The 22,201-nt window shown below is 39.3% G+C and overlaps 1 protein-coding gene across 1 annotated transcript in view; it reads right to left on the reverse strand.

Moving 5' to 3' along the window:
- Positions 1-1,067: 1,067 nt before the first annotated feature.
- The window catches only part of LOC135700887 (uncharacterized), a 139,801-nt gene continuing 118,667 nt past the window's right edge, over positions 1,068-22,201 (reverse strand). Inside the window, exons 11-12 of the mRNA XM_065221545.1 lie at positions 2,677-2,752; positions 1,068-1,469 (exon numbers count right to left, since the gene is read on the reverse strand). Coding sequence (XP_065077617.1) covers positions 1,235-1,469; positions 2,677-2,752 — 311 coding nt within the window. The 3' untranslated portion in view covers positions 1,068-1,234. The remainder of the gene's footprint in view (positions 1,470-2,676; positions 2,753-22,201) is intronic.

Genomic DNA, 22,201 nt, shown 5'->3' on the forward strand with positions numbered 1-22,201 from the left:
GCGCGAAATGCGTTTATGGTTGATACACTTATAATAAAGAAATATGTTCATGGATAAAGGATTCTTTTTAAATGATTATCAAAACATCTTATAAAGAGCTGATCTTAGAAAAGAAATTATCGTTTTGGATTTTAATAGGTACAAATCTTCGACATTCATTATTTTAATGACCTAGTGATTTTGGGAAACAGCAAATACGTGTTCAATGAAGTTGAAGCTAAATATTTAATTTCACTTTACTATTAAATTGTATCATTCAAAGGAATATAGAATTGAATCAATAAATTCTGGGGGACGTCAGTTTTGAACAAAGCAAGTGATTTATTTAAATTTTTTATCTATAATATGCCAATCAAAACCATTGTAATGCTAAAAACTCCGCCATCCCTCCAGCACAAAATACTCCATTTTTGCGATACTGTGCTGGCAAACCATCCTAGAAAAAAAAAGAAAACCACAACAGGGACAAATCATCATTATGAGTTCGAGTGAAAAAGATAAGAATCCTGAATCCTGACCGCGCTGTTGGACACCACCATAGAGATTCCTGAGCGTTCGTTCTCGTCCGCAAAAAAAAAGTCGTCATTAATCACTAATGTGGGTATTTTAATTATTTTTTCCTTTGCTTCACCGGCTTACTTCATTTCCTCCCCTCCCATTTATGGGAAGAGATTCCTATTTTTCGAAGTAACCGAGGCCACTTGTAGTGAGGAACAACAAGGAGAAAAAATTATCACTGTCTGTGCGACTGGCTGTGTCTAGTTATTTGTTGTTGTATATTGTGCTGTCGACTTTGCCTTCTTCCTGGAATTTTTCCATTTTCCCAGATTATACTTAATGCTAGAATTTTTTTATGCTGCCGCAACCCTTCTCTACTCCCCACTACCGCACCATTATAATAGATTTTTTGTTGTTCTCCTTTCATGAAGAGATAATTTTTCAACGTAAAAAAGAAACTCAACGCTTTACCTACCTTCGTTAAATATACGTAAAAAGGCATTTCTCATGGAGATATTCACTTTCTTCGAAAAATATATGTATATATACTTTCCCTAAAAATCTCGAATGTACCTAGTCATCAGTGAGTGCGTCGGAGTGGGTAATTACTCCAACTTGGGCGCGTCGTCTCTCGGCAGAAAATTGGTTGCTCGCTCGCTCATTAATCAGTCCCAACTGTAGTGTTGTTGCCACACGCAATTACGCTGGCTTACGGTGCTTACGGCGGTACAGTTCATTAACTGTTGGTCGTACAGTTCAAGTGCTCCTCGGCCCGCAGTGCCACCGGAATGTCCTCGTACGGTCGAACGCCGGAAAGTCGTTGCTTATCGCGAACTTTCTCCACCGCCTCCATCACCCGCAACAGATTGCGGCCGGCTAGTTTTTCCAGTTCGTCGGCCGTCCAGCCGACGCCGAGCAGTTCGGCAAACAGTCGCGGATAGTTGCCGACATCTTCCAGGCCACGGGGCGTACTGGATTGGCGGGGGGTTGAAAAAGGATAGAAACATTTTGTGTTAAGTTTGGCTGGTATTGCAAGAAAATCGCTATGAATTGCAAATTGAACAATGATTACAACCTTCTGAACAAAAGATGCTCTTGCTTTTAATAACCTTCTGCCCCCACTGATTACTGATTTATTTCGATCAATACTGGTCTATGTAAAATCGAAAATACCTTGTTGAGCCTTAAGCCGAGCAGTTGATGAACCGTGAAAACAACTCAACCCGGATTGATTGATGAATGAAAAATTGGAAATACTATTTGCCATGGATTTGCCGAAAATTTCCCTTTAAGCAATTGTAAACAAGGGATCGACCAATGACCCGAAACGGAGTACCTCTCTACACAAGACCGGTGCGCAGGAGGGAGGAGGCAGCGATGATGATTCTGCAATGGAAAATCACTCGGCGGTAAATGTTTGCTTGCGGTTGAATGATTTTTTTGTATCCATTTCGAAGCAGGACCGTCGGTACGATGGTTCAGGGAGGGTTGATGAATAGTCAGAATTTGAATGAAACGGGGAGAGAGGGGAGATTGGCCACTTTTAATGATTTCATCAAGTATTTATTTACGCTCGGTGCCTTTTAAAGGCTGCTTTCAATTTCAAATGAAGTAAGTATTCAATTTTGCGCTTCGATTTTTTTTTTGTTTGCGCCAACGCTCTGGGGAGTTTAGTGTTCCGAGAACATGACGAATCGTTGGAAAATGTACATCAGGACATTCCATTTCCAATTCCTCTTCAAGGTTGCACAGCTGTGGCGCACTCTCCTGCTATGCTCTTAATGTGAATCAAATAAATATTTATGTGTTCGACTTCATCTAACCACCAACCGACCGACCGACCGACCGAGAAGCGTACCGGTTGGTTGGTTGGTTGGTTGGCTGCTGTGGTGAATGCGCTCTCAGCGGTAAACATACGTAGCCGCACACATTTCGTTGGAATGGTTCAAGTAAAAAAAAAAAAAACAACGAAAGAAAGGCCATGGCAAGCTGGGTCAACTTCCCATTCATTTCCTATGGCCCTAGTAGTGGAAGGGACAAAAACAGTTAATGCAGAAAAATTCCCCCCATACACAGTAACCGTTTTGAATTTGTCTTCGCTTTTCCGACCGACCGCATTTAAGTGAATGAGGAAAATGAAAACTAAATGACGTATTCAAAATGAATTGAATTACTTACAAATTAATGCCATCGTATCCGGCGCCGAGTCCCACGTGATCGATTCCGGCAATCTGTCTTATATGATTTATGTGCGCTAAAGAAGGGAAGGGATAGAAAGAATGTGAAAAAAGTGTCATTCGAAATAGTCGTTAGGAGAGCTAAACAAAAAAGTCACAGTAATAGCTGCGATAACATTATTGCACGTGTCATCTAGGAATTGGAATCGACGTTAAGCTGCAGAATTTGCTTTGTCCGCAGGAGCCAGTGACGGTTTGGTAGCAGCTGGTGACGGTGATAAAGCTATTAGGAAGGCTACATTTTTTGTCTTTCTCGTGCACCGAGGTGTAGCGGAAGGCTTTGATATCACCAGAAAAACACATTTTCTATCTAGGGCCCGGAAGGTCAAGTGTCATGTAAAGGGCGAACACGAAATTATTGCGACACCGAAAATGTCATGCCAATTTTCTTATAATGTTTAGAATCAAACCAAAATTTTAGGGTAGTTTTATACATATATTTACTTCAAAAATCAAAAGAAAAGTTAATCGATGGAGCCTTGAGTGTAAAATTGAACGTATTTTCGCTTGATGCCCTCCATCAATGTCTTTACAGTGTCATCCGGTACCAGTTTCTCAGTTTTTTTTTCCATTTTCTTAACATGTCCTTCTCGTCTTTGACTGTCTTCTTGCTCTTCTGAAGTTCCCGCTTCATTATTGCCCAGTACTGCTCCACCGGGCGCAGCTCCGGACAGTTTGGCGGATTCATGTCCTTTGGAACAAAATGGACAGAATTGACCTCATACCACTCCAGGACACTTTTAGAATAGTGGCATGATGCCAAATCTGGCCAAAATAGCGGAGCTTCGTCGTGCTGCTGCAAGAACGGCAAAAGGCACTCAGATTTGTAGATCTCGCCATTTACTGTGCCCTTTGTCACGAAAGGCTGACTCCTCAGTCCGCAAGAGCAGATGGCCTGCCAAATGAGATATTTGGAGGTGAACTTCGACATTTTCTTCTTCTTAAATTTGTCGTCCACATCGAACTTGCTCTTGCCGGTGAAAAACTCCAACCCCGGAATTTGCTTAAAATCGGCTTTTATATACGTTTCGTCGTCCATCACACAGCAGCCATATTTTGTCAGCATCTTCTCGTAGAGCTTCCGTGCCCGAGTTTTAGCCGTCGATTCTTGCCGCTCATCGCGGTTTGGGAAGTTCTGTACCTTGTATGTATGTAGTCCAGCTCTCTTCTTTGCATTCTGGACGTAGCTCTGCGACATGCCGATCTTTTTAGCCAAATCACGGCTTGAGACGTTGGGATTTGCTTTAATCATCCGCTTCACCTTTCCCTCCGTCTTTTTGGTCTCCGGTCCCGGTTTTCTTCCAGCTCCTTTGCCGTGGTCCGAAGTCAACCGCTCCTGGAACCGCTTCAACACTCTGGAGACGGTTGAATGGTGAATGTTCAACATTTTTCCCAAATGCCGGTGCGACAGGTCAGGAAATTCCAAGTGTTTGGAAAGAATTTGTTCTCTCAACTCGCGTTGGTTCACCTCCATTTTCGTTGAATCGAAAAACACGACTTCGAGTTTGACAGCATGTACACAACACACATCAATGAGAGAGTGTGCAAAATTTGGTTGATTTTTACCCAATGGTAAAAAAGTTATGCCCTGTTGAATGTGTCGCAATAATTTCGTGTTCGCCCTTTACTAATCGATTCAACTGGACGAGATCGGAAAATTGTGTTTGTATGTAGCTCACTCGTTTTTCTCGCCGATGGCTGAACCGATTTGAGTGGAATAGTTTGTGTATATCTGACTCCCAGAGAACCCAATTGAATTTTAGCCCGATCGGACAAACTTTTTCGGTGATATAAACAAAATAGTGGAAGCAAATTCATCTATCAACCTGATCAACCTGATCAACCAAGTATGATCAACTTAGTTCAAAATAAACAAAGATAATTCCATCACTCCAACAATCTAATACTTGAGTCATGCCACTATCTTTTGAGCAAATTTTTTTGCATAGTTGGAGATGCTTAACGTCAAATATCAGACTTAAAGTGGTCATTTTTATACGATAGAATAGAGTTGAGAGTGATATTTGACGTTTAGCATCTCCAACTATGTAAATCGTTAACTTCACGCATGAAGTAATACAAACATGATTTGTTAAAGTCAATAACTCTAGATGGGATCTTACCATCAATCATACAGTTATTGGTCGAAAGGTACAATAGCAGCACCTCCCCTACCCGTGTCTCCTCGAGATCGTTAAGTTGACGATGACAGGAGCACATACAGCGGTAGAGGTAACAACAGCTGCAATTTCCAAACCTGTCGACTAGATGCTTACGTCACATGACGACTGGAGTGTGAAAACTCTCGGTAGAACTGTTTCCGCACATGGAATGTAAAGGGTGTCCCACATCAAATTGCATCACGGAAAAAAACGCTGTAGAAAATTACCTAGTAGGCCGATCCTTTTCAAACTTTCAGACAATAAAATATAACCAATTAGTAAGCTTTTGGATATTTATTTCATTCAACTTCAATACCATATCCGTACACTCGCTTAATTCCACTCATTAGGTTCTGTACAATATGTGGCTGCAGCTTCTTCTATACGGAAACCCACTTTTTCTTCATGTCTTCCTCAGATTTGACCTCATTGGGATGCTTACGTAGTGCCTGTTTCATAATAGCCCAGTATTTTTCGATGGGCCTTAGTTCCGGTGCGTTGGGGGGGTTCATGTCCTTGGGTTCGTACCACTCCAGGACAACATTTGAATAGTGGCATGGAGCTAGATCCGGCCAGAAGATTGTAGGGCCCTCGTGTTGCTTCAACAGAGGAAGCAGACGCTTCTGTAGACACTCCTTGAGGTAGATCTCCCCTTGGTAGTCACGAACGGCGCACTGCCGCATGAGCAGATCTCTTGCCAAATCATGTATTTCTTGGCAAACTTTGAAAGTTTCTGCTTCCTTACTTCCTCCGGAACATCAAACTTGTGCTGGGCGGTAAAGAACAGTAGCCCCGGAAGCTGCCGGAAATCCGCCTTGACGTAAGTCTCATCATCCATGATGAGACAATGAGGCTTCGTCAGCATCTGAGTGTACAGTTTCTGGGCCCGTGACTTTCCAACTGTATTTCGCCGTTCGTCACTATTTGGAGCCTTCTGCACTTTGTAGGTATGCAGTCCCTTCCGGTCCTTGGCTCTCTGAACGAAAGACTTGGACAGATTCAACTTTTTGGCCACATCCCTGACCGAAGCATTGGGATTCCGCTTAATCGCTTTAACAAATAGAACATCCATTCTGACCGCATTTCTCCTTCCGTTCGATGCTCAGAGTTTCGTAGTAACGTTTAATCAAACGACTCACCGTTGACTGCACGATTCCGAGTTGTTTTCCGATGTCCTGATGAGAGAGTTGATGATTTTCCAAGTGCTTGCGCAACATCAATTCGTGACGTTGCTTTTCGCGTGACGCCATTTTTTCCAACTTTAGAAACACTGACAGCGATAAAAATACAGTGTAAAGAATACACTTTAAACTGCTTCTTCCCAAATTTTCAAGAGAAAATACCCAATGGGTAATTATCTACAGCGTTTTTTTCCGTGATGCAATTTGATGTGGAACACCCTTTACTTGAGCAAATCGGTGATCATCTCTTTTGCCAGTGGTGGCTAGGGGAAATACCCCTCACCATCCCACCCCAACAGCGAAGTTTGGTAAAGGATATTTTCAACCCGATTCGTGCCTTCCTCAAATTGACCTATGCTCGCTTTCTACTCTCTATATACAATTTTCACACTGCCGTACTCTAATGGAACTATCATCTCTATACTTTCATCTCCTCATCTATCATATAAAATGACTACTTTAAATCTCATATTTTAAGTTAAGCTGTGTAAATCGTTAACTTCACGCATGTAGTAATTAGAGTCGGTGTATATTTAGTCACGCCAAGAGTGAAGCCAAGTCTACTTATTGAACTGTCAAACCGGCTACCTATCGCGCAAAGTAAACAAACATTACGATGCTATGAGAGGTCAACCGAAAGGTATTGCAATAAAATCAATAAAATATAATCGAAGAAATGATCATAATCACGCAGTTAGCATTAAATTGTCATGGGATACGTTTGGTAATGAGCAGTAATTCATAGCATAGCAGAGAATTTCTACTATTTTTTGGTAAGATAATCGCTAGAAGTCATTTGAAGTTGATGTACACCGTGTCCAATATATTCTCATACACCTTTTCATCTTGTCGTAGTGGTGAAGCTACAGTTCATACACTTTATATGAATTGGTGTAATCTTGCACTGTGTTTACACAAACCATTGACGGTTCTGTTTGCTTATTTTCATTCAGTATCCATCTTTTATCAACGATGAAAGAATTTCGTGCTGTGGTAATAAAAAAGTTTTTGGAAGGAGAGCGCCCTGGCGCTATTTTCAAGAGTTTGCAGAATCTGGGAGTAAAGCGGGATTTTGGATATCGAACCATTAGAAGGTACCGTGAGACTTCCTCGTTAGATGACCGGAAAAGATCCGGCCGAAGACGTTCAGCTAGGACTGAACGAGTGATTAAGACCGCCAGGGAACGAGTTCGACGAAAATCACAACGCTCTGTACGTAAAATGGCCGCTGATCTCAATGTCTCGAAATCGACCATGCACAATGTACTCAAGCAGGACCTGGGATGCCAAGCTTTCAAGAAACGTAAAGTTCACGGAGTTTCGGAACCTTCCAAGAAGAAACGGCGTGAAAGAGCAACTCTCCTACTATCGCGGCACGCTGGACGAAAGTTTGTCTTTTCCGATGAAAAGTTATTTGCCCTGCAGCAGTCTCACAATGTCCAAAACGACAGGTTGTGGGCTTGTAGGTCCAGGGACATCCCAGATAGGGACAGAAACATTCCACAGTTTTAAAACGCAGCTTCCGTGATGGTATGGGGAGGTATTTGCGTATTCGAGCAAATTTGACCGACTTTTTGGCCAAGGATGAATGGCCTCCCAGTTTACCAGATCTAAACCCCTTGGAGTATTTTGTGTGGTCATACATGCTGTCAAAAATAAACGAACACAAGGTGTCCACTTTAGTTCAGTTTAAAGCCGTAATCCTTCGAATTTGGGACGAAATGCCGATGGAAGTCGTGCGTGCCGCTTGCGATGGGTTTGAAAAACGTTTGAAGCTGGTCAAAAAGGTTAAAGGCGGTGTTATTCCGAAGCATATGCTGTAATTGATCCATACTATATAACCTTTCAATAAGCACAATTACTAATAAAATCTGAATAACTGATGTGAAATAATCGATGTTTGAATTTGTATGAGAATACATTGGACACGGTGTAGAAGTCCTCTGTTGCCAAGTGAAAAGAAAGGGAATCTTTCGAAAACCGTGATGCGAGTTCAACTGTTTTTCTCTTGGCGTGACTCATTTAACACCGACTCTAGTAGTAATACAAACATGATTTTAACTAGGTCCTTAGGGACCGTGCGCTTATTACGTACATTTTTTCTAGGGATATGTCTATCCTAGCTCCGCCTTAGTAATATCTTGCGTCGAACATCAACATGTTCTTGTATTTTTCATGTTATTCTACATGATTTCGTAAATTTCTTTTCAGAGATTTCCTCCCTCGCTTGAAATAAAACGTTAGAAATTTTCCCTGTAAAATCTTACGTAATAAGTGCATAGTCCCTTACAATATCAAAATAAACAAGGGAATCCCAGTCTTGCGTGTGCAAAAATCGGTATTTGCGTCACACGCTTATTCTGGTCAACTCAAAATTGAGTCGAATATACTCATCTCAGTGGCAAGTATGCCTACTCAAAATTGACTAGCCTTATGTTGACTCACTTTTGAGTAAACGACATTCTCACGTAGACTAAGTCAAATTCACTCGCCGGTATTTTCAGTTGCGAGGAGGGTTTTTGTTTTGATTTTTATTCAAGGAAATGGAAATTGCCTGCTCCATATTCATTCTACCGGAGCAGAAATGGTTCAACACCGTTTCCCTAAGCAATTCTTACTTACCTGAAGGCATTTCAGCCGGTTTTTAGTAACATTTTCTATGAGGTTTCCTCCGACATGGCTGGCAGTTTTTCCAAGTCCAGGAGTTTGCTGACTGAGTGGCTTTTACTCAGTTTGACATTTCCCGTTTACTCAATTTTTGACAACTCGATACATCGGACGAAAGTGAGTACGATCGACTCACCTGGTGAGTAAGCAGAAGTTAGCGTGCATCGCTGTTGAATGTACTCAGATCAGTGCACTCATAAAATAAATCACATAACCAGTGGAAAATATCCATGTGAATTCCACATAACTTTCATGTGATCCCATAATTGGAAATTGCACCACTAAATCACATGAACGTTATGTGTCCAATGAGATCTATATGATTTCTCATATAGAATTTCTAATGCTATGTGATATTCAGGTAAAAATCATTGTTTTTGTTTTTGGAAAAATACTATGTGCGTTCCTAATAGAAACTAAGTGAATTTTTTTTTCAGTGTGAGCTAAGCATATATTACTATACGTAACTACCCAAATTTGGGTAGGATCCACCCAGATCGGTCAAAAATGAACCTACCCAAAAATGGGTAAACTGTGTTGGGAGTAACAATTTCACAAATGAACAAACTATGACTTACGCTTTTAGAAATTTCTTCATACGAATGAGTGAAAGTGACTCACAACTGAGAAAAAGTGACTCACTCTCTGAGTTTGTTTCGTTTTCAGTGCTGTGATTGAGTGAAATATCTCTCGATTTTTCAGGTATAACTTCTTGAAGTGTGTGGAAAATCTAGAGATATTTCACTCAATCTATTAGTAGACTCTGAGAAAAGACTGAGTAAAATGTTAATTGATTTTTCTCATATTCAAAGAGTTTTCCCAGGAAAAGTGAGGAAAATTTTACTCACTCACTAAGTAACCCCAGTTTTTTCAATTTTGAGTTGAATTCAACTCAGGTACTGCGCTATTCTCATAGGCCGTGTAAATGCACCTAACTCAGTACTAATTAAACTCATCCTCGCGTGATGTGATAAAACCCACCCAGCGTAATTCTGATGCCATGGCAGTAAAAATAAGTATAGATATGGTCGGTGTTAAGTCAGATCGGACTTGGTGAATTTTTTTGGATTTTGAAAAAAAAAAACTAATTTAAAGTTTCATTAGTAGCATTGTTTCTCTCAATCCGTCCGGCTGTTTGCCCTTGCTATTGAGCATGAGCATGATCTACTGCTGATGTTTGCTACTCTGTAATTGCCAGATCAGCTGTATTTACACAGAGAATCAATAGACGATGCTTGGGAGTAGAATTCATCCTCAATCTGTAAAAACTGGTGATCTCAAACAAGCAATACCAGCACCGGCCACGCCCGAACACAGGTCAAGAAAGGAATGGGTAAGAATGTGTTGACGTGACACTCGCTTTGATGGAAGCCGAGGAGTCCTCTGTTTTTCCACGAGGAATCAATGGGATGTTGGGTAAGAGGGTTGTGTTTACAGCAGGGTTCGTTTTGGTAAACGGTAAGCTGAATTGATGTCCTAACGATCATATAGCGTAAAGGAGCTTGGGATTGAGCCCACGGTCTACTACTCATTAAACAAAAACGTTTGCCACTAGGCAAACGAGCTCCTTTTTAATCATCGAGTTGCTGTCATTACCATGTAGTCATATTAACAAATAAAACGATTGTCGTATCTTGAATGTGGATGGGCTTGAGATTAGACTGATTATATGTTGTACTCAGTAAGCAAAAACGGTCGTTCTAAGGCCACCGAGCCCAGAAGTCATACCGTTACTCGAGTTGTTTTCCCCTGCACCGACGACGACGAAAAATACACGATAAGCAAACTTTAAACAAATTTAAACAGTACTTTTCAGTGCTAAAATTACCTGTACATTTTATACCATTTGCGATTCTAATTCATCTTCGATTCTGGTTTGGACTCTACCGAGGTAATCCTGCTTGGATATAGGTTTGGAAAATTCCTCTTCGATCCTTCAGAATCTTATAGAAATCTGCTTGGAAGTCGTTTTGTAGAAACATTGTTCTACCACTCTGGCACCCGAACGCAAAAGAAGAGGGAAATCTCTTGATCCCCATGCTGATGAAATTCATTTGAGCAATCAACTTGATATACTTACGGATGATGAGGATGATCCATCATCCAGGCAAAATTCCACCATACACTCCCGGCTTAATATCAAGTAAGAAAACGTCCCTCAAATTGTGATAACTTTTTCGATTTCCATGCTCTTCGCACGGATCTTTTGAACTTCGTTAAATCCAAGTTTTCACACCAAATTGGCCATCGGGGTGAATGTCATGTATTGGCTGAAATCTTAGACGGATTCTAACGTCTTCTCCAGTATTTTACTCCGAAGTAACACACATTTTTTCATTTACGACACCAAAACTGAACATCTATTCAAGGTTGTTTTGAAAGGTCTGTCCATTCGTCAATCCCTGGATTAGATCAAAGATGAAATTACTTGGAGTTGAGCCTGTACAAGTAATCAAAATGAAAATGAAATCGCGTTCTGGCGATTGGCGCAAAGGGATTTCCAATGATTTTTATTTAGTTCACGCTAGTGAACTAAACAAGATTAATGCCTTAGAAAGAGCTAGCCTTATGCTACATGTCTGAGTGAAGTGGAAACACTTCAGGAAGACTGTAGGAAATTTCCAAAACCTCCCCCAGTGCCGAAAGTGCCATATGGATGGGGTCACGGAACAAAAAATTGCTACATTCCAGCTAAATGCATGAATTGAGGTGATTCCTCTCACGCAAAGGACGACTGTCTTAAGAAATTTAAATGATCAAATTGTGGTGAAAACCATAAACCCAAATTTTGGGAATGAAAGGCTCGCAAAGCTATCCTTCAATATCGTTCTAAGCGACATGTAGGAAACGCTCCACGTTCCCGACCAGGTACTAATTTCTCTGCTGTTAACAACGGTCAGCGAGGAACAAATTCTACATTCGAACCATCATCGAAACTATTATCAGCTCCCCTTAACTCCTTGTTAACACTGCTCAGCAAGTAAATGGAGCTACCTATGCTGCTATTCTAGCTGGTTGAAATCGAAGTCAAAATTCTAGCCAACATAATTCTGAAAACTAACTCCATGTTTGGTGCTCTTCAAACTGGAGTTAAATTTTCATTGGATTTTAAATCACTAAACATTTCGAATTGAAATGCTCGATCTCTTAAAGATAATGAAGACGAGCTATTTATCTTTTTGCGAGTTCATAACGTGCATATTGGTGTTATAACTGAAATGTTCCTTAAACCTGACCATAAGGTTAAAAGGGACGAAACCGTTATATCGAAATGATCGTCTTGATGGACCCTGTGGTGGCGTTGCCATCATTGTTCATAGACGTATCAAACATCAAATTCTTTCTTCATTTTAAACTAAAGTTTTTCGATGTTTGGGAGTTTCTGTCGAAGCAAAATTTGCACAGCTTACGTTTATAGCTGTCTATTTACCATTCCAATGCGTAGGCCAGTTACAAATTTTTCTCAAGGGTGACCTTCAGAAACATACCCGTCATAGGTCTTAATTCTTCATTATTGGTGATTTTAATGCAAAAAACCGCTCATGGAATAATGCTCAAAGAAATTCCAATGCTAATATTCTGTTTGATGATTGTTTTGCAGGTTATTACACTATTCAATATCCAAACAGCCCAACATGGTTTTCTTCAGCAAGAAATCCCTCAACTATTGATTTGGTCTTAACTGATTCATGTCAACTTTGTAGCCAATTGGTTACCCATGCTGACTTTGGTTCTGATAATTAGAAAGAAATAATTTCTAATTACAACAGGTCTACTTTCAGTTACCATAGTTGGGGTTTTATTTTAAAAACAGTAAACATGAGTGATTTTTTTCAATTATTGGTAACTCGGATCAATTATCAATGATTGCATCGCATCAACAACTGTGACCATGTGTGACTATCAGACTATCATTTACCCTAGGTTCAAGTTCATGGCATTCTCAAGCTGCAATTGCTGTGTCAATTGCTGATGATCGAAAGATTTTAGGAATTTTGGCGGAATGCTCCTCAAACTAATAAATCCATGTGCGAGAAAGCGTCGTGCCATCAAAATACCATGACTCATTGACATTAATGATGTTGCACAAGGAGTGAGTGAGGAAAGAGGAATTTACTCGAAAATGGCATAAGCTTTCATCTTCATCCATTTTCAAAGGATAATGCGAAACTCTGAGGAGAAAAAACTTTAGCAGATGTAAACCTCATAAATCCTTTCAGTGAACATAATCTGATGATATCGTAGATTTACACATACGTGGCGGAACAGATATCGACGGAAATTAAGAGCCAAACATCGCAAAGTATGCAAATTTAATATTGCTAAATGTGATTTCTGAAATCCGAATTCTTATTATGAATGCTCTTCATAGCTTGTATCCATGAAACCTTCACTCCTAGTGTCATCAAAGAGTCACTTAGTACTCCCACTTCGCTCCTAAGTGCGGGCTTTGCAACCGCATGCAAACATTCTCATCTCTTTTTCTGTACATATTATATCATACCACATAGCCCCCGGTGATCCAGGTCTGTGATAAAACGAAGCACAGATGACTTCCATTTGCTCCCACTTTCCGCTACTGGAGTATGATCTGCATCTCTTCCACATGGGCGCTAAGGTGACGACTGTGTTGCTGAGTTATGAATATCACTAGGTTTTCCACGGATGTGTTTTCCCTTTGCCAGAAAGGAAGTCAACCTGTGTTTCCGTTCTGGGGATTACCACCAGTCAGGCTTTCCATGCCAAGACAAGAAAAACAACAAACAAATGCACGTAACCCACGGGGAAACGGGACATTCGCATCCGTTGGAACAAACAACAAGGTACACTTAACCTCAGCACAACTTGCACTCGCGGTCGCTCTTCACGGGTCAAAGTTTGTTTATACGTGTTAGCGAGGGTCAATTGGACGACCCCAAGCAGGATGTGATGATGTGATGTTTGAGCTATGTTGTTGCTAGGTTCTCAGATTACCCGCGCTTAGGATCAGATACTGTTTGACCTCACTCCTTCCTGAGCTTGGAAATAAATGCATATCCTAAGTGGCCTTGAGGAAAGAAAGAGAAAGGCCAGGGCAAATGGCAAAAATATACAAAGCGTGACGATTAAATGAGAGCTGCTTTTCAACGCAATAAATTTGTTTCCCGGTTCTGCTGGTACTACTTGAGGAAGCCTCATAATGGCAACAGTATACATATGCTTTGAGGCTGTGATACAATTTGCCATGGACGGGACGAGAATTTCGGGAGATGCTTTGCTGGTAGAGTGAATTCAGACTTCGTGAGGCTTCTCGAGGGCCAATACGGAAACGAATTTACGAGCTTCTTGGCCGGGTAATATTAAAATGGCAGCTGGTGTATGGTTTCCAGCATCCTTGTTGTGCTGAATGTGTTTGCGGTTGTTCGAGTTTAATGGGGTTTGTGTTGGAATTTGTATGACTTGAAATAAATATGGTTATAATGGAAGTTATATTTGAATACCAATACAGCTGAAGTTTTCAGAGGGAAACGTCGTATGTTGTTTTTCTTCATTGTACGTGTCAACTGGAACTTTACTCTTGCCGTCATCTTCTAAAGCCCCTCTGGCAGAGTGAATGCTAGATGTAAAGCCGGCCGGCAAAAGGAATAATAATAAATAATGCCAGGGGCCTAAGTATATATCAAATAACCATTTGTATATTGTGTAGCCAGTGCAATGATACAATATACTCAAGAAAATCGAGAACAATTCCAACCAACAATCTCCTTGCCAGGACCGAGAAGCAAACACTTTTCCTTCGGTATTTTTTCCCTCTGTATTGGTTTGGCTATATTGGAAAACCCTGATAAATCATTCACTCAAACTGGAATGTCCTCAATCAATTAAAAACTTAGCTTATTTGCAATAGCAGTAAATGCATTAAATATCTCTAAATCATTTCCTGAGATAGTATCAAAATTAAGTAATTAAAACGAATAAAGGTTGTTGAGGTCAAAAAATGGTTTGCCATCTCATGTGACCGAACCAGTTGCATCAAACCTCTCCGATTTGAAATAAAATTTATTTTAGCCCAAAATTCAGAAATTAAAGTTTTGTACCAATCGGCCTACCCCCAATTATGTGGATGTCAGCCCACCTTTTTTGTCGATTTATAATAAATATTAACTTTCATTTTTACATATATCTGGATCAAATAAGGATACAAATGACATTGGGTAACTTTTTTTAAAAGGTATATTGAAAGTCCATCCAAATTTTGTGATCATACAGTATTGCCAACTTTGCGATGTTATCAATTGAAAACATTAAATGCAAATATCTCAAAATGCTCCCATTTTTTTAAAATTCTGGTGCCCCAAAGTGTTCAGCAGTCTTTTTTACATAATAATCACTTAATAGGCAACTAACCATCACTAAATTTGCTTCTGCTTCTTCTTCTTGGTGTATTCATAAATCATCATTTTCTAAACGCATTGGGAAAATTAATTGGTAGCGTGCGACGCCGTGCCAAAACCGTCAATACATCATACATATCAGCTGGAATGGTGAGCAAAATCTTGCCCTCTCTCTCTTTTATTCCCTAACTTTTCAATACAACAACATATGTGACGTCACACTATCTAGTGTATAAGAATGTGGAAGACAACAAATCCGGAGAACTTTGAGATTAGGGAGTAATTGCTTTTGTAAACAAACATGTCAATCGCTGATTCTTGTGTTGTTAGTTTTTTAGATTGAGCGAAAAATCGTCAAATGATGTGTTTGTTTACAAAAGCAATTACGCCTTTATCTCGAAGTTCTCCGGAAATACACACTGTATGAAGTTTTGACTACACCCCTGAGCGGGAAAGTAAAATTTAAGGGCAGGCAACGTGCACTGCTGCCATCTCGCCTGCTTGCGTTTAGTCGAAGACATCATGTCAAGAAGACTGGCAACTTTGCCAGAATCCAAGCGACAGATACAATAGCGCTGCGCTTGAGTGAAGGTGGAAGCAACGTATACAAAAATGCGCAAATACACAAACCTTTCTTCTGAGGATGTAATCTTTGCTATCAAATTCGTTCAAAGCATTTACCTTTGACCGGCAGATGACATGATTGTAACTGTCTCATAGCGTTTGTATGTGAAAATGGAAGAGTTGCCAGTCTTCTTGATTTGTTGTCTTCGGTTTAATTCAATCTTGATTTACCTTTTTAATTTGAACGTTTAAGTTCCAAAAAAGGTCCTTTTTAGATTTATTTACTCAGTTTTTGATATCTATTCAGCATTAAGTACATCCGCTCATATATGGTAGTGTGTCAAACTTCGTATTTGCTTGTTTTAATTAAATTATTTTCATTGCTAGAGGAGATAACCTAGCAACGCTTGTTCAACGATTCATGGTGTTTTATTTTGTACACCAAGAGATTTGAATATCAGTTTCTATTAATTTCGTGTATACGATTACGTGAAATTGTGGAATACTACGAAGAACACAAGTAAGTAAATGCAGTGACAGTGATATACCCAGAAAATTTTCGATGTATTATCAGGAAATACTTGCATTACATTTTTGGACGGCTAATGTGTGAATGTATGTGCATACTAATGATGATGATTGACGAATATTTCAAAATGAAGTAATTGAGTAACAGTGTCTTGAGCCTTAGCCCCGTGGTCAGATTGTTGTCTACAGTGTTGCTTTTGTGATTTTTAATGAAACCATTTTTCAAAATTGTGATAAGAAGTAAACCATATTTTAAAACCAACAACAAATATCTCATCGATATTTTTTTTAGCAAACGCTGCAAACTTTGGCTGTACAGCAACTTTAACATTGATAGTCCTTCAACAAACACCGCTTAAATTTTCAAATTTAGCAATTATTATCATGACTGACTAAATGACAAAAAGGTTTGCTTACGGAAATAATGTGAGAAGTACCTCAGGTTTGGTTTGCAGTTGAGCAGTTCCAGGCAAAATAACGAAAACAATATTTTGTTTTGAATCGGCCTTCTCCGATTTGTAAGAAATTTTGCGTAATTGTTTGTTACGGGCAAAGATTCATTTTTATTAAAATAGCATAATTCACATTTTTGCTAATATTAGGTCATTTTGTATCTTGAATAATTTTCAAAATGTTGTTATTGAATTGTAAAAAAAAAAATCTGATAAGAAACGACTTTTCTAATCGAATTTGTATTGTATATTTTAAGTAAAAAAAAAATATATAAAAGCCCAAATCCCTCTTAATGTCTTCGCCCCATTTTTTAAAATTTTGTTATCATTAGAAGCTAATAAAAAATGCAAACTTTTGAAATGTTTAAAACCATGTGGACACTTGAAAATTGACATTTATAATTCATATAACAAGAACTTATCGTCAAATTTGAATTTAAAATGATTTCAAATGTGTAAATGTAAATTGTTTTCTGAGTATAAATTACATGAGAAAACGTTTAAACAAAAAGATCAAAAACTTTCCCAGAAATTCTTGTTTTACGATTTTTCATGAGGTTTTCTAAAACCGAAATTTCAAAAATTGTACAAGGACATTTTGAGATATTTAGGGTTTCAACAGTTTTTTGGTATTTATTTTTAAATTAGTAAAAATCTTTTTTTGAATATTTTTCCCAGAAAAACATTACGTTTCTCTACAAACTTTGTCTTAGGCGTCATTTCGATCAGAAGTGCCTTTTTCGTACTACAACTGTTTCCATAGACGCCATTTAAAAAAAAATAATGTGAATCATTACTCATAACAAACAATTATGCAGAGTTTCATGTAAATCGGAGAACTTAGAGTTTTTCAGATTGGTCATTTGTTATGGAACTGCTCAGTGGAGTAGAAAATCATGTCTTGGAATTGGATTATCTCAGCAGCTTATCTCTGGAATGTAATCTTTTCATATTTCTGTCCGTTTGAAAACTTTGTGTGTGGAAGCTTGTAAATCCAGGAATACAGTCAGCAACATCTACACCATATTCCATGGTTTCTATGGAAACGGTGTATTTCGGGTTTCAGGTACATTTCGAGAATTTTAGGACAGTTATATTAATTTCAGGAAAATAGGGATTAATTTCAGGAAAATAGAGAACTTCAGGAAAAGTTAAGTGAACTTTAGAAAAATTTCACAAACTTCACTGAAGTTCCAAGACGCGACCGAGAACCTCAGGGAAGCTAAGAAATCTTAAGGGCAGTATCAGGAAACTAGCGAGAACTTCAGGGATAATCCATGAAATTCAGGAAAGATAAGATGTACTCAGAATAGGCCTATTAACTTCACGGAAATTGTTAGGACGTTATCCCTTACGTGCGTGAGGATTTTTTTTTTGCATTTTACTTCATCGTGTTATTCAAATGGGAGTTGAGTACCCCCACTTTTGTCACACACCACATGCATAACAGTTAAAGAAGTTGTAAAGAATGAAGGGATATGCTGATAATTTCAAGGAAGTTGCATAAACAAACCACGGGATAAGGGAAGATCCGAAAACTGTCGAATAATCTTGGGAACTTCAGGGAAGCCACAAGAGTTTTGCTTCAGCTTTCTGCCATCGGCGCAACTTCTTTTTCTCTTCCAAACGTTTTCCCTACTAAAGTGCCAGTCGCTTGGCCTCATCTCCGTACACTTTTTGCTGCAATCCCAAATTTGTAGAAATAATGAGCGCCAATTCAATGTTTGAAAACGAGACGCTGTTGTGTTTGGACATCACGTGCTTAAAAACAGTGAATTATTTCGGGCTCCAGGTACGACATGTTTATTTCCTCTTCCTCAAGCAACTCAACCGCTCCCTCTTGTTATTTGTCGTTGCCATCTAACGTTGCACTCCCAGCCACCACACCCGCGTTCGTACTGGTACCACTCTGTTCTTCATTCTGTTGTTGTTGTTGTTGTTGTTGATGTTGTTCTACGCCTTGATTTGGCTCTTCCTTCGGTTGTTCCTTTTCTTACTCCATCTTGCATAAAAATACCATGTTTTTATTCCCTCATAAAATATGTTTCCCTTCCCATTGAGGAAATGGAGTGATGAGGAAATCTCCTTTTTCACGTCCATACTGCGTACACTAGTGTGCATGTCAAGTCAAGAGGGAATTAATCCCTTTTTCGTCTTCCCCCAAACCAAGACTAGAGCGTTATTCGGAACCAAATCATGGTAAATCATACACTCGAACGTATTGAATGTTGCCTCCCGCAGGCGGCATATGTATCATCGCTGTCTTTCCTTTCGCATAATGGAGAATTGATTCAAGACTATTCTTACTTTGTGCAAAAATCGCACACACTTCCTACTTAAACTTGATGAAAAGTGCTTTCTCCTCCGCTATCCGATAGCTTGTCTCCTTTTCAGTAGCATTTGCGTTCAGCGTCATGGACGGTTTCGCATTTATATTTTTGAATTGAAAACAAACGGTGTTCTTGACCGCAATTCTAGACATAATCAAATTTAATTTGCTTCACTGACCGACCGAGTAGCAAACAATGAACAATGCACTCGAGACTCCACCGACTATATGAACGCGTAATCCACACCGAGGTATCAGCTGCTGCTGCCTGTTGTATCGGCAACAGTTGAAAAGACGAGTTTAAAGGTTTTCAGGACAGTTCCATTCATTTCAAGTTAGTACCAAGAACTTCAGGAGAATTGAAAGACCCTAGGAGCAGTTCACTTTCAAGGAATTCACAGGAACTTCAAAGAAGGTCCAAGGAACTCATGGAATTTCCAAAAACTTCATCAATTTTCCGAGATGTTCATTAATATTTAGGATATGCAAGTGGTTAACTAAAAACCATAAAATTGCGGGAACTTCAGCGAAGCTCAGAGAATTTTAAGACAGTTCCGAAATTTCAAGGATGTCCAGTGAACTTATAAGAAGTTTAGTGATTTTTAGGTAGTTTTATCATATTCAGGGAAGTTCTGAGTACTTCTAGGATGATCAGAGGACTTCAGAGCACCCAACTAACATTCTAAGTTTTATAATGGTTTTAAAGCATGCTATAAGTCTAAATCATGGTCTACAAGACCTTCATAAAACAAAAATTGTAACTTGGGCAGTTCCGTTAAAGACAAATTGCAGGAGTTTTCAAGGAGTTCCAAGGATTTAAGAGATATTCGTTGAATTATGGGACCATTACGGGGTCTTCAGGGAATTTTATAAATATGTCAGGGAAATTCCCGCACATAGGACAATTTAGTTTTTAAGCTTTTTTTTAGCTCGTTGGCTAGTTCATCTCGTTAAGGCAATAGAGGGAGTTTCAGGGAATCACCGTAATCTTTAAGGCACTTCAGAGAAGTTCAGGAAAAATAAGAGATTTTCGGCGAAGTTCTGTGAGCTGCAGTCAACATTAGGATAATAAAGAAATAAAAATCAGGGAACTTCATGCCAATCCACTAAAATTCAATAAAATTACGAAAATTTAATAAAATCTGAGAAATTCTGGGAAGTTTAGAGAACTTTATGCTGAATCTGAAGGGAAGCCTTTGGATGAAACTTCAAGAGCACTCTTGTATAGGCCCACAAAACATGCAATGATGAAACTGGAACTGCACGTAGCGCAGCGAAGAGGGAGTTACAGTTTTTTTTATATTGTGTAGAAGCTGACATATGTACTCTTGAAGTTTCAAGATACGGCTTACTTTCAGATTCACCGGAAGCTCAGAGATATGTTGGATAGTTTCAACAACAACAACAACATTAGGACAGTCTAGACTTTCGGAGAAGTTTTAATATATTGAAGAATTGGTTTTGATAATTTTATGGTGCTGGCAAGAAATTCAGGAAAATTTCGAGAATTTCAGTCAATATAAATGAACTATGTTTAGTTTTTCGGTTAAATGTCAGGAATATTGTATGTTTTTGTTCACTTAAAAAAGTTCTGAAAATTTTCAGGAAATTACGAAATTTCAGGAAAATTTCGAGAACTTCACAGGGGTCTAGAGAACTTCAGGGAAGCTTCCGGAACTTCAAAGAATTCGAGAAAGCTTCTGGGAATATACAAGAGCTTCAGGAAAAACCCGTGAACTTTAGGAATGTTTCATCAGGAAAATGTGTGAACATTTTAAAAGAAGTTTCCTAAGCCGGGAAAATTCAATATTCGGTAATATAATTGTTGCTCCATCTATTTCAGAAAAAAATAGTTGATAATTTTGAGTAGTTCCTAGGTTTTTAAGAAGTCCGGAAAACTTACGGCATGATTAGAAACCTTGAAGTAAATTTTGGCAACTTCATAGAACTTCAAATAACTCCAAGGATATTTAGAGATTTTTAGGACAATTCCAAAGAGTTTAGCTCCTGGACATTTACAATAACTTAAAAGAGGTTCCAAGAATGTTTTGGGAATTTCACAGTACGTCAGAGAACTTCAAGGATGTTTAGGGATTTTTAGGACAGTTCATTTAAGTTTAGCTTCAGGAAAAATGCAATAACTTAAAGGAAGTTCCAAGAACTTTAGGGAAGATCATTAATCCTCAGGGCTGTTCAATTTACTTTTGTATGTTGCGGATTACTTGCCTGCCAATAGCTGGCCAGCTGCTCGTCTGTCAGTCTGTTGTCTGTCCCCTGGTGACGGTAGTGACGAAGCACCGGACCACTATTCACCGTAGATGGTCCCGGTAGTCATCGCAGTGCACTCGGTTCGGCCTGCTTCGTCCTATTTGACCATTAACTGCTGCGACGAGACTGGCTCTATTGGCTGAGCCACCGTAGACACAACGGCGTGTGTTTCGAGGATCCTTAGGGGTTCGCCAGAGCTGCTAAGGACTTCTTAACGCTTAGCATCCCTCAGTGGTGGCGATCCAACACACTTCACTGTGTCCAGTTTAAAAATCACGGGCTGGAACTTTTTGGGGGAACTCCACTGTCACAAAACCGACAATGCTGGGAATTTTCCCTGCAATGAACGTGCGCCACGTAAATGGCACAAAACACTCGGAGAATGCGTCGTTCTCGTAGCGCGGTTCAAAATAATCTCTTCGACAATCACCTTCCAGACAATAACAAAACTGCCATCATTCTCCTGCAAAAGTGCTCGACTGTTATGCTGCTAATGTTTTCGCCTTTTGACGTAGGACTACGTCTGTGATTTCTATATTTGGAGGTACACTTTGTGAAAACCAAAAATGGAACATGTAACAAAATTATGAAAGATTTTGAACGTTAATAACTCAGCTGACCCTGGACCAATTTCAATAATTTTACCACCAATCGATCAGAAATATTTCAACGCATCTGCTAAATTTAAGACTTTATCTTTTTTCAAAATGTCACTTTTGAAAATTGCACGAATGAAAATTATCACCGATTGCCTGCGAAAAGCGATTTCCCTAACACAGATTTCAAAGTTGAATTCCATCCGGTCTTACCAAACGGTGTTAATTCAATCACCGCGTGGTGAGTGGTGGTGTTCCTCATTACACAACGAAAGGCTGCCTGCAAGCAGTGAGCTGGAGCCCACATGAGCATCCAAAAAAGAAGGAAGAAGCCGCAGCGCTTTT

Source organism: Ochlerotatus camptorhynchus, unplaced genomic scaffold (genome assembly GCF_037179485.1).
Source record: "Ochlerotatus camptorhynchus isolate MF236.1 unplaced genomic scaffold, CSIRO-AGI_Acam_v1.1 ptg000144l, whole genome shotgun sequence".
Taxonomy (NCBI): domain Eukaryota; kingdom Metazoa; phylum Arthropoda; class Insecta; order Diptera; family Culicidae; genus Ochlerotatus; species Ochlerotatus camptorhynchus.